At 43.8% G+C, this 13,251-nt stretch overlaps 1 protein-coding gene across 1 annotated transcript in view; it reads right to left on the bottom strand.

Annotated features, from left to right (window-relative positions):
* SLC15A1 (solute carrier family 15 member 1) overlaps nt 1-12,092 on the bottom strand; it is a 29,939-nt gene extending 17,847 nt beyond the window's left edge. Inside the window, exons 1-7 of the mRNA XM_074901167.1 lie at nt 11,899-12,092; nt 10,680-10,767; nt 5,794-5,894; nt 5,026-5,145; nt 3,470-3,575; nt 398-482; nt 165-306 (exon numbers count right to left, since the gene is read on the bottom strand). Coding sequence (XP_074757268.1) covers nt 165-306; nt 398-482; nt 3,470-3,575; nt 5,026-5,145; nt 5,794-5,894; nt 10,680-10,767; nt 11,899-12,092 — 836 coding nt within the window. The remainder of the gene's footprint in view (nt 1-164; nt 307-397; nt 483-3,469; nt 3,576-5,025; nt 5,146-5,793; nt 5,895-10,679; nt 10,768-11,898) is intronic.
* Between the last annotated feature and the right edge of the window lie 1,159 nt (nt 12,093-13,251).

Here is a 13,251-nt window from a genome sequence, read left to right as displayed (position 1 = left end):
CCTCAAGCTCTGAAGATTAAAAAACCCACAAACAATCCTGGAGTAGCCAACACCAGGTCTGAAACTATTGTTCTGAGCTGCTGCTTCAGGTGATGGTTTAAGTAACACTGGTCTCAGGTTGTAAGCGTTCATGATTTTTGGTTGTTTTCTAGGGAAGCACTCACTTAAACTTTCCCAGCCAAGAGTCTGCAATGAGTGCTCCAAGGATTGGTGTCAAGTAGCACAGAGCAACAAATGTGTGGTAGATGGCTGTAGACAAGTTGTCATCCCATTGCAGGAAATACTTGAAATACAAAACGAGCACCGCTGTAGGAAGAACAAAACAACAAATTACAAACTAAACTCAGGGCTGGGTAAGTAATGGTCAGCATGAGGGGACACAGGACATGGGACATACCTCGCATGCCATAGTAGGAGAACCGCTCACAGAACTCGTTGATGATGATGAAGAAGATGCTCAAGGGGTACCCAAAGCAGCTTGGCTGGAGGCAAGAGACAGACAGCATGAGCTCAGAGCCATGCAACACAGACTAACATTGCCTACTAAGACCCACAGCTTGAGCAAGCTCAACACAGGCTCAGTGGGAGCAGGTAGATAATCAGGGGTTAGGAGGCAGCAAGAGCTTCTGTGGAACAACACCAGTTTATTTGGACCAAGAGCCAGTTCTCACTTTTCCCTCTTGGTCCCCAGAGCTCTACAGACTTCTCCTCTCCCGTTGCAAGAAATCTTTAGTAATGCTATATTTGACCTTCAAGTGTTGCACTATGCACATTTGAAGTCTTCAGCATCTAACCCTTAATGCAATCTTGACTGATATCCAAAAACATGCAGAAAGGCACTGTTTTTGAAAAAAACTCAAAACCCGAACACAACAAAAAACTCACCATGCTAAACTCCCACAGCACACCACAGTTAGAAGCCTGGGACTAAATACCTCCAGTGGAGACAAATAAATGTTTAAACATTTTATTCAAACAAATATCTCAGAAAAGCTCCCCATCCTTAAAAATACACTGCTTGATCAAGAATCCTTCATGTTTTCAGTCTTGCTGATGGAACTGACTTTACTTCTAACCTAAAAGACATGGCATTAACTGCCAAATTCACTGAGCCTTCACCTGCTGCAAAAGGCATCTCCACGGTCACCATCCATCTTGCGACATGGCTCTTGCCATTGAGACAAAGGGAGAAAAGCATCTATCAGGTACAAATCTGGCACAGTCAGTAAAATTGGAAGTTTATCTTCTGATCACCTACTTTTCTTAGTGGATGAATACATTATATCATTTTGTTACAATTACTAGGAACTTAAGCGAATATAATCTTCCCTTTATGTTTTTATGGGTTTAATTCTGCAGGTTACAAAAAATAGATTTTTAATAAGCCTTAGAACATCCCAGAGGTAAAACTGTTATGAAACCTAAGAAGCATGGACAAGAAAAAAAAATGGCACTAGTTGTCTTCATGTTGTGAGGGTTTAGGAATCAAAGTAATCAGTATTCCATGTGAAACAGAAAAAGTTAACTTTGTAGATGAAAAGGAAAGAAACCTTACATGGGAAAATCCTGCCTGACATGAGTAAGCTGGAGGAAAGCCCATGTCTCCAGCAAAGAGTCTGGGCAGAGCCTTAATGAACAACACGACACTTTAAGACTTGTGAGCTACAATAAGCTTTTTGTGAATACTGCGAGAGAAATTAAAACGAGAGAGTGGTGAGAGTATTGCTGACTTAGTCTGACTCAGTCATGGGGATGTCCAAACAGCCTGAACAGCATTGATCTTTGTTATCAGTTGAACCAAGTATATAGTGCACATCTTACCCATGGTTTGATAAGCAGGCTTCACTGAAAGAGTCTGACTGAGGCAAGTGTCAGATGGCACTAATCTAACTTTAGAGCAACCAGAGTTAGAAGCCTAAATAGAAACTTGTCACTCTTGATTTATTACATCCTCCATGGGCAAAAAGAGGTGTCTCCAAAGGAAGACCATCCACATGTATCCCAAAATTAGATAAAATTCACCTGAAGGTGCTTTTTCCCCTCAGCTGAAGGTAACAGGAGCTCTAGATGACTAGCCCCAACTTGGACACAGCTTTTGGTGGACAGGGGTTCATACAGAAGAATGCTATCCAACCCTGTTCACGTACCATCCCCCTAAACCATGCAAATATTCATGCTCCCGAGGAGACAGATGGAGAATCACACAGTTAAGGTTTGGCTCAGCGCCCATTAGATATATCCAAAAGGTTTTGATTTCATCGGTCGTTAGGTTTGGCCCTAAAACAGTAACGCACACAGCATGACTGGTCTCTGCCAGTGTAATTGGGTATAACCCAGCTGGGGAGGAGAGAATGTCCCCATGCGAAGCAGACCTGTGTCTGGCCTGCCTACAGAGAAAAAAGGGACAAGGCAGTCCTAGCCCAGGGATTGGTGGGACCCCAGAAATTCACAAAACCTCACTAAAACCTTTTTGACCTTCTTTGAGTTCTCACAAAGCTCCCCAGTGTTACACCATCACAATATCTCACAGCTTTTAAGAGGGTGCTATGTGCCGATCTGGGGAGGTATCAAGCTTCCACCAAAGTTGAGTTTCCAGTTTGAAGCCACTAGCACTTATGTGCCTGGCAGACATGTCCTGCATTCACATGCCAGCACAGGTGGGTTTTACTGGCTGCCCCTGAACTGGTGGGGATCTGCATGGCACAGCTGGGGCTGAGCATGAACAGGGGCATGTAGGAGAAAGCTACAGGGTCTTTTCCAAGGTAACAGACCTTCTTCTGTTTTTCCAAAATGCTACAAGCAAGAAGAGAATATGTGGTTATTCCTTCATAATATATGACCTGTACTGTTCTTGCTCTGCACTATACTGTCCTCTTAAACCTCTGTTGCATTACACACACACACGTGCATGCACATTTACCGAAACATTTTCTGTTGTGATCCTCATTGACCAGGAAGCACTGGATCCACCACTGAAGAGTTAACCTGAAGGTCATGTTTTATAATACTCTCTGTAACAGTCCCCTGCCCTGGGGACGCCAGGCATAGGTCTGACACCACCCTGCTGTGTAGCTTTGACTTTGGCTGCTGAGAAAGCCACGAAGCTGTGAGAAAGCTGCAGGGTAAAACCTTGTGAGATAAGAAAAGCAAAGGCAGAGATAGGGTTGCTGAGACAGATATCATTGACAGTTCAAAGATTCAAGAGGAAGAACTAACACCAAAAGGTAAAAGAGTCCTAAGGGAGAGTCCGTGTACAACTCAGCCACATGAAGGATGGGCTCCAGGGACCCTTCTCCTCCCAACTGCACATTTTTATCAGGATAGTGAGCACACTAATGCTTAGCAGGAATTTAATAAGCTACCAGGCTGCTTCACATGTGTTGGCCAATAACTTTTAAAGTATATTTACCCAAACAATGTAACCCAAAGATAGATAGTATTGCAACTTCTTAGAAGAGAAAATACTTACCGACTTGCCCTTACTCATACTTTTTGCAGCTGTGGAGGGAAAAAACCACAAGTTAATAGAAACTACTACGTAAGGTTCCTTTAAAACCACTGAAAACACAGGACAGCTCAAAACAAATCATGAAACACAAACACAGTATTGCTCAGGATGAGTAAATTTTCGGTTTGTTGAAGGGGGACTTTTCATGGTGCAAGGTTATTAGGGAAAACTTCAATTGACAGCCTTTTTTTTTTCAGGCTATGCATAGACTCACATACACTCCCAGGGGGAAAAAAAAAAAAAAAATCAAGAAGGACTGACAGGACAAAACATCCCATACTACTATGACTGCTCATCACACATCATTCTAGGTGTTGGTAGAGCATCCTACCACCCACAGAAGATGAATCCTGTTTCAATTCACTCTTAGGGATATTACCTTAAATGCAAGTCAAGAGCAAGGAATAGACACAAGATGCCCTGCCAGGTGTGGATACCAAGTCCTGAAAAAGGACAAACTTCCCATAGCTCAGACTTAAGGAGGCCTGAATACACAGCCCAATGGAGTGATCCACATTGGCAGGCATTCCCATAACCTGGAGATTAACCTAGGAAGCCCTGGAAGCACAGGAGGTGTCCCACTGACAGATGCTGGCAGCCCTGAACTCACTTCCCAGCTGCCCACAGCGGGTTTGCTACCCCTGGCAGCCCTCCAAACAGTGTCTTGCAGGGCTTGCTTGGCTCAGGGGATGGGCTCAAAGGCTGAGCTTCAGGTAAAGGCCCTGTGCCCACATAGCGGATGTCAGCATTTCCTGTAAAACCACGAGTGAGTTCATTATCATTAAGATAAAACCAAGTACAAGATGTGAACTTTGAAATCTCTGTTTGCAAACAAAGTGTGCCCATAATAGATCTCTATAAGAAAAATATTTGCCAAGATTATTATTTAGTCCATAGTTCACAACAGATGAAAACAGCTGACAGCAACATTATAGTGTTTGACATGATCCTGAATAAAGTAACTTTCAAAAATTATTACAATGAATTAATCTGATTCTTTTCTTCACTGCCATGGACAACTACCTTCACAATAGAGATGGAAGTATTATTATGCAGGTAGTTCAAGAATATATTTCCCTAGAAAACAAGTAATATCCAGAAAGTGCTAACACACCAACTTCAGGGCACAGGCACCTTAGTCATTAAAGGTATTGGTAATGTCCCTTACACAACTCATGTGACCAGATATACTGAAGGATACCAAGGCATTACTCAGACTATTTTTCTGACAACTTCTTCATTATTTCTACTTGTCGGCCTTTCCAGCACATATGCATCATCCTGTCAATTTTTCGCAATATCAGGTTGAACAGCTCACTCCTGTCTGCTAGCTAAGCCTTGGGGGAAAAAAAATATCAAGGAACTTGTAGTTGGTTGGGGCTTTTTTCCTTTCCAGAGGGTAAAAGTATTACCTCTGCAAGAAACAGTACACAGCAGATGCCACAGAAACACTTTTTCCTGACAACACTGACTGACAAGTGTTTAAGAGACACATTTCTCAACCATTTTGACTTTACCCCTCTAGTCCCCTTTTTACAGTGACAGTCAGAAAACTCAGTGGCATGAAAGCCAACATTTCAACATAGACACCTAAACTGTCTGACGAACTCCCGTGTCGGGCAGCTTCAGGGTTAGACCTACAAAAACAAAGAGCACTCAGCATTTTTCATCAATTTCAGTGATAAATCTGGGTGTTGCCAGTGGCACGCTGGAGCAGCCCTTCTTTTGGACAACCGTTAGTACCTCTTATTCTCTCCACACAAAGAATGACCTACAGAACTGCTCATTTTCACCACAAAATACTGAAAGCTTTCTTCCAAATTTCACATTTTTCCAAATAAAGCTCTGAACAGTTATGCACTTCGTATTCCCTTAAGATATAAAATATTTTTAAGCAGTGTAAAGACAGAAGTCACTCAGTTCTTGGATTGAGCACTGAATCTAAATGGTTATTTATTGGTGGGTCACTCTTCCCACGCTTGCAGAGACGGCAAGGGGCAGGCTCTGCCCCATGCCCCAGCAGCTCCCACCAGTATGGTTCCCTGCCGTCACAGAGATGCTGTGGCACGTGGTCTATGTCACAAGATGGGAGGAGCATATTGCCTTGCTCTGTGCAGCCACCACAGCAACTTTATGTGGTTTAAATACTTCATGTCTGTGGTCAGGCTAAATCTGTACACAACCATGCTGACACCGAAGGTGTTTCTGGCTCCAGAGCAAGCCTGTTCTCCTGTCACAGGCAAGCCTGGTGCCTCTGCTCTGTGGAGCAGCCTTACCACACCTACACAAGGATGCTGCTGCTGACAGGACAAGTGACTCCAAGAGTCCCTGCTTCACACCTCAGCTCCTCCAGAAAGACATTGACATGTAAATCATCAAAGCAAACCTATAATGCAGGAAACTTGATGTTATATGAGCAGACCCAGCTGCATCAGGTTTCTCTCTCTTCCAAGAGCCATCACCATTTTCCCAGCTGGCTGCTCAAACCAGCAAAACCCTCGTCCCCCTCTGGGCAGCAGCACTGCTGAGCTCTGCCTGCTCATCACTCTGGTTGCCTGCTCAAGAAGCAGAGGTACTTTCTCATGTTCTGGGCACCTCAGGTTCTGCTTCCCCTGTGTGAGACAAGATTTCCTCAGCTCAGGAGCTGCTTGCTGGAAGAGGCACACCAAGGGTCCAGCAAAGGGAGGTGGAGAACTTTAGTTCCAGTTTAGACAAGAACGAATCTTCAGGATTAACCACCTAAATGGGCTTTGCCCTTATCCGAATCTGCTAACAGATTTTTTTAAAAAGCAGCAGTGTATTTAAAAACCACTCATTAGGTCAACCCTAGGTGAACGCTTCTGTGAAAAAGCATTATTTAACAGCTGTGAGACACACCCCATTTAACTTGTGCTAGGGTTTTAAACTCCATGTGCCTTAAAGGTTTAAGGTAAACCTCACCAGCTAGGGGTGCAGCTCAAGGAGCTTACAGACTGAGGGAGCATCGCTTGGCTTCCACTAGGGTTTCCAAGCAGGTTCAGACAAGCGTGGCTGTAGCACTGCCAGGGGGAGCTGCCCAGGAGGAAGAAGACTGATGAAGAAGCAATAGCAGCGGATAGCCCAGAGGATTACAAGGCACCCAAAGGTGCCCTCAGACCTGCACTGAGCACCAGAGCCACCTCCCTCGGCCATGCCGCCAGCTCCCCGGCGGGCTGCTCCCAGTCCAGCACGGACACGCGTGTCAGAGAGGGAGGCGGCTTGAGGGCCCCCCCGGTGCCCATCCCATCATCACCTACCCATGTTGCCGGCGGGGTCCCGGCGCAGCGCCGGCGGAGGGCGGCCGGACGGGAGCGAAGGGGGGTGCCAGGGCGGCCGGGCTATTTAAGGGCGGCATGCGGCTCCGCCCGGTGCGGTGCTGGCGTCCCAGGGGGCGGTGCCGGGAGGAGCGGGGCGCTGGCGGGGGGGAGCCCGTCGTCCCGGGAGGGCAGTGCGGGGCTCGCCCGCCCTTCACCTGCCGGTTTCGGCCCGGGCTGCGTTAGCGCGGCGCGTCGAGAAGGGTTTGGAAACCGGTCCCGGCCCCTCCCGCCTCCCACCCCCCACCGCCGGCTTTTGACCGAGGAGTGTAACTTTCCGCTAGTCCCGGTTTTTTTTCTGTCTCCAAAGAGAAAGCAGAGACTGAGCGCTGGGCAATACTAACGCCACGCGTCGACCCTCTGTTGAAAATGGCACGATGGAAAACTTAGTGAGTGTTTAGTGAGGATCTACCTGCGGTGGGGAGGGCAGCCTTCTGCCTCCTGCCCTCCCTTCAGCCAGGGAGACGGAGCTTCTCCCACCTGCTGCTGCCAAACGCAAGAGAAAACACCAGTTTGCCGGCTGGCGCTCGGTTTCTAACGATGTCTGACCTGCGGCTTGCATGAACCGCTGCTTCTCAGAAGTTGCCCAGAGAAGCTGTGGCTGCCCCCTCCCTGGCAGTGTTCCAGGCCAGGTTGGACGGGGCTTGGAGCAACCTGGGCTAGTGGAAGGTGTCCCTGCCCATGGCAGGGGGGGTGGAACTAAATGATCTTTAAGGTCCCATCCAGCACAAACCTTTCTGTGAGTCTGTTTCTGTAACCCAGTTCACTCATCACTTCAGTCTGTCTGCAGCAGCCACCAAACTACAGGGAAAGCTGGGAGAATACTGATCAATATATCACGATGTGCATTTCATGCCTGCACCTTACTGAACTATATATGTGATACATGTGACACATATGTGATGAGATGTTTTGTGTGAGAAGAACAGCCAGAGTGCAAGGCCACGAGAAGAGAGAACTGGGGAAGCTGCACCATACTAAGACTTGAATCTACTCAGAATGTGGAAACATAAAAATACTAGTAGGTTTTGCCCAAAAAAAAAATTTCTGAAAGAAGAATAAAACCCTTCTTTGAGGCTTGCTGATGTGTTATGCTGGTCTGTGGTTTATGCAATCAATCTGATGGCATCTCCTACAGTGTGCACTTAATAATTACGCAGCTGCTGAACAGGCTGCTTTCTTCTTAGGTACAAATCAAAGAAGCACTGCAATATATTGCAATGTGGAATATCTACAATCAGTACTTCAGGTGCTAAAGAAGGCTGCTCTGACTGTGATGTAGAGCTACAGCTGAACAAAGATCTCTTAAACCGTGTTTATATGAGGGTAATCTGCTCAAAAGAGCTCTACCTTCTTCTTATCAGTCACTCATACTCCCGACATTTATGAATAAATTCTTTAGGTAAAGAACGAGTGTGTAGTTATAGCCATATTTACAGCACATAGTCCTGTAAGAAACACAAATCTTGCTGTATAAGTTCCACTGCCACAGCTGATGTTAGTCATATATTACTGCTCTGTGAGATATATGTGTATATATATATATATATATATATATATGGCTGCACAGCACAGGAAGTGTTGCATTTCTCTATTATGGTTACTCCAGCAAGACAAGCAGTTTGTAACGCAGCAAAGAATGCTGAAATCACTGATAGTTCATTCACATACAGAAATAATTGAGGCACTACAACCATTTTTGAGCAGTTAAAGTATGAAATGAAAGGTGTGATTTCTTCCCCTAACATTTGGTCATTTGGTCTCTTCCTCTTGCATAAACAGAGATGAATGGGAGCTTCAGTTTGTTCCCAAGCACATCTTATATACCACCATGCATTTGGTGGAAACAAATAGGCCTTTGATGATTTCTTAGAAAGAGACATACAAGTAAGAAGCAAAAATTAAAATAAAAACACCTGTTCTCCCAGCAATTTGAGATAAACAGAATAGTTGGATCATCCTGGCTTCCACTAATGTTATCTTTCCATATTCAAGGTCTCTCTTAAACCAAAGATAATTTAAAAAAAAAAATAATTACAGAAATCTCCTAACAATAATAGTAAAGAATTCACCCTGATGAGCACAAATGTTTTAACTTGCCCCACAGAGAGAGAGATAAAGGTCCACACAATTCCCTCACAGATAATTCTGATGTGGATTGGATTCTGCTTTCATTTAGTAAGCCAATGCCATGAGGTTGACTTCTGTGGGGCTATTTTGTGGTTGTATTCGTTGGAGGGACAGAATTTGTTCTTAGAGAATTTGAGTTTCCTAGCGAGGCACACTTTCTAGGAGAGCTCAGAGCACAGCAGGGCTGTTAAATAGTCAGCAAAGACAAACATGTAATTCTGCTTTCTTCTACACAGCTCTGAACTCACACAAGTGCATTTTCAAGGTATAATAGAAAACTCAGGCAACATAACTTTGAATAATTAAGTATAAACCACAGTTGTTGATTAGAAAGTACAGTATGTGATTTCTGTAAACTGTGCAGGTTAAAATGACACATTATTCCAAGACTATATTCTAGCACCAACTGTTTGGCTGTATGAGTGAAACTTTTAATTAATGGGTATCTTACTCTGTCATTAGTTAAATGCCACAAAATATCACCCAGTTAAAGGTTGTAGGGAAGTTGGGAAGATTGTTTCCTTGTGTCTCCTAGGTAGGAAAAACATGATCATTTCAAAGAAACTGGTGAGGTGAATCCATAATATGGAAAAGTTGATAAAAACTATTTGTTATTTAAGGACTAATATCCTGAATTAATATTGACGTTTATAAAAAAAAAAAAAAAAAAAAAAGCAAATTACCTATTTGTTGAGTATATGTGTATTTTATGAATCTTAATAGAAGTTTTTGACTCAGTATTTTAGATTGGAAAAATGATAATATGCATAAAGAAATTGCAAGGGTGTGCAACTCTTCGTGGGACAGCTAGTATTGGGTGGGATGCTGAAAACTGCTTTAGGTGCACGTTAATTCCAGTATGAATAAAGACTAATGGATTTTGCTCTATAACCACAATTTATTTGGCCTTTACAATGGTAGTAGCCAAACACTAACACTAGTCACTTCCCAGTACTACTCCCAAGATAATGCATCCTTTCAAGAAAAGTTTATCCCCAGATTCCAGATAGGGAATCTGAGGAAAAGGGTGATTAGTGAGTCAGCTGGTGCATACGAAAGCCTTCCACAGAGGACATGCACTTTCTAGTGTAACTGAGGCATCTCTCTAAAACCACAAATGTTCAGATGACAAAGAAACCAGAATTTGTTTACTGTGACCTTTTACACAGCACTGTGTCTCATTTTGTTTCTTGAAGACATGGTTTGCTAGCAGAGCAAATAATTGGTGGGATAGTCAGGAGGAGATGGGGACCACAGGGAGGAAGGGCACCAGCGGTCTCTGAGAAGGGGTCTACAGCAGTTCAGCTGCATTCAACGCGGGCAATACAGCTGCCAGGTGCTGTGCACTTCCACAGGTGACACTAGGTTTGGTATTTGAGACGCTCACTTAATTTCTATGCAAAGATCAACTTTGGCCCCAGAACATGTGGACTTGCTACTTCACCAGTTTGCTAAACCAGACTAAGGACTACGGAGAAAGAGAAGTTTTCTACTAACCCAGCCTGCCAGTCCAGCTCAGCAGCATTTGGCAGGTCTTCCTCCCCAGAAAAAGGAAAAGAGTTCATGTTCTGTGGCCCAAAAGGGACTTGGCTTCTCAGGCAGGTCTGTCTGTACACACACTGAGTGTGGGGGTGGAGGGGGAAGCAGGGGAGTGGGAATTAGAGCAGAGACCTGTACATAAATAAAATAACTAAGTAAACTTTATTTACCTGGAGCTGCCCCAGACTGATGACAAAAACCTTTGGCTCATTAACAGTGCCTGTGGCAACATGCAAAGTTGGCATAGTGGATGTAGACCTAATGAGTTAATGGTACACAATACATTGTGAAGTCAATTCTGCCAAAAAGTGGTGTGTGGTTTTTCGGTTGTTTTGTTTTGTTTTGTTTTGTTTTGTTTTTTTCTGAAAACAGAACTTGTGGTCAATAACTCAGAGTATTTTATTTCTGGTTTGCTTACTGTGTTTGATAATGTTTTCTTTGCCAAAGAGCCAGTTACATTCACTTGTATTTTTATTGGTGAGGAGAGCACAGGATGGATTGCCAGTAAGGAAATCAAGCCCCACACAGACATCTGTCAAAAATAAATGCAATCCACCACAAGGAGCAAAGGGTGTTCCCACTAAACTGAGATTTACCCCTTGTCCACTTCCTCTTTATATCCATCACCACCATGACAACACTTTTGCTGCTTTTTTCCTCCACAGTTTTTCCCTCATGGAATCTGAAGGTACAGTGTTTTGTGAAAAGCCTGGATTTAATAGGGAACTTCAGTTCTGGAAGTGCAGGTCTGTACAGAAACCAGAGTTAGCTGACAGTTGCAAGTAGTTGTTAAAGATCTTGATTATGGACTTAGAGATGTGACCTTCCCTTCCAGCCTTGAAATGCCTTTGTGGGTTCAGCCTTCAGCCTTAACCTTTGTACCATGCTCTGCAATCAATAAATACAGAGAGCACACACCGTGTTACCCCTGTGCAATACATCAGGCATGAGACCGGGAGAACAGAAACACACACAGTAAATCCCAGTTTTGCTGCTGAGTTACTGTCAGAGCTTGTGCAACCTGTCTCTACAGCTGGGAGATTCTCGCCTGCCAAGCGAGGGCACTCCCAGCAGGTATGTGGGGTAGACAAATAGGAGTGTTAGCGTAAGTATTAAGGGCAGCTGGTAAGGGAAGTAGGGCAGAGCAAAAGTGTTCCTGATTCAAAGCCCTTATGTATCCCTTTCTACTACAGAGACACATGTACCTTCGAGGCATGTAACCATATTTAAGGGAAAATGGTAACAACAAAGGTAGAAGTATCCTGCACCCAGCTAGGATTCAAGCCTTTTATTGGGTGGTGAAAGCTCTTTTTATTCTGAATTATGTACCTCTGCCTGTCTTCATATTAGATTTGAATTTGCCTGACACACAGTATCACCCTCTCTCACCTAAGGCAGTACAAGTTTGTTGAATGTTGTCCAAAGCATACTGAAAGCACCTGGTCATCAATACTAGGTTTTCTTTGTACTTCCGCACTGATATTCTTCTGAAACTTCAGATTCATGTTGTGAGACCTGATGTTTTTGAGTGAACTTTTTAGCTTTTCATTGCATTGTGTCTGCTGAAGTTTCATCACTAGCATGTTTTCAGACAAACCATACTTGCATCTTTTCTTAAGGACAGCACATCAGTGTCAGCAGCGCAGCAGCTGCTAGGGCTGGCTAGATGATCTTGCCAGTTTACACAACCGGCCCTACAGAATGAATCACATTGCTGACTGGACAACATAAGCACAAGTGTCATCCCTTAAGCAATCTGTGTTTTGACTCAAGCACATGTTAAAAGACTGGAATTAAACTGACCCAAGATTTAGGAACTGAAGTGTTATTTGTATTTAACTTGTGGACATCCTTAGGTGATTATTATGTGATGCTGTGGGAATGCAATGGAAGATTGGAGGTGCTGAAAAACACATATATCACACTAATTGTTGCTTAGCCCTGTGTGCTTGATGGGTAGAATGTCTACATTTAGATAACATAGGCCTGTGAGAGACTCAGAGGCACCTTATCGAACATCCTTGAGATTCCTGCTCTGCTGTGGGAAAGATCAAAGTGCAGTGGAAAAGTACGCCTGCAAAAATCCCCGATATATACAGGTGAAAGCAGCAGGTTTGAGAATTTTTTTCTCTCTTCTCCTTTTAGTGGCTAGCAAGGACTGAGCTCTGCAGTACCTGTGTCCCCACTTGTGTGCCTCCACCTGGGTGTTGCTGAGGAGATCCCACGGGTTGTGCGGTAACAAGAATAAATTTACTCTTGCATTTCATCTGTGGTTTTGTGGTTGTTCCTGCATCCTTCCTGTGCCAGCTCACACAGATGCATACTTTTCTTCAACCTTCAAATATATCATTTTATAAGATTGGACACACACATTTTCAAGCAAAAATATCCTTTGACTTTGTACATAATTTTTGGGGTGGGAAAGGCAGTACTGCTACAAAATATACATGACTTCGGATGACATCAATGTCCACAGTGGAAATAACATATTTTGAGTTCAGGTAATAGGACAAGACCATATCATTTTCTAGAGATGCATTTTCTGGTGTTGAAATTCCGCAACTGGAGACCAAGAGCTGACAACATCTAGCTCTGTTAGAAGTCTGCAGATGGACTCATCCCTCCTGAAATGGATTTTCACCTTATTTACACAGATGCTCACATTTTTACCATAGAATACAAAGCTTTCTTCTTTCCATTACCTGTAGCTCTACTGTATCTCACTCAAATTTAAATTAAAAC

This window comes from Athene noctua, chromosome 1, assembly GCF_965140245.1.
Source record: "Athene noctua chromosome 1, bAthNoc1.hap1.1, whole genome shotgun sequence".
Classification (NCBI taxonomy): domain Eukaryota; kingdom Metazoa; phylum Chordata; class Aves; order Strigiformes; family Strigidae; genus Athene; species Athene noctua.
Note: the sequence above shows the minus strand (reverse complement) of the source record. Positions and strands in the feature narration are given on the sequence as shown.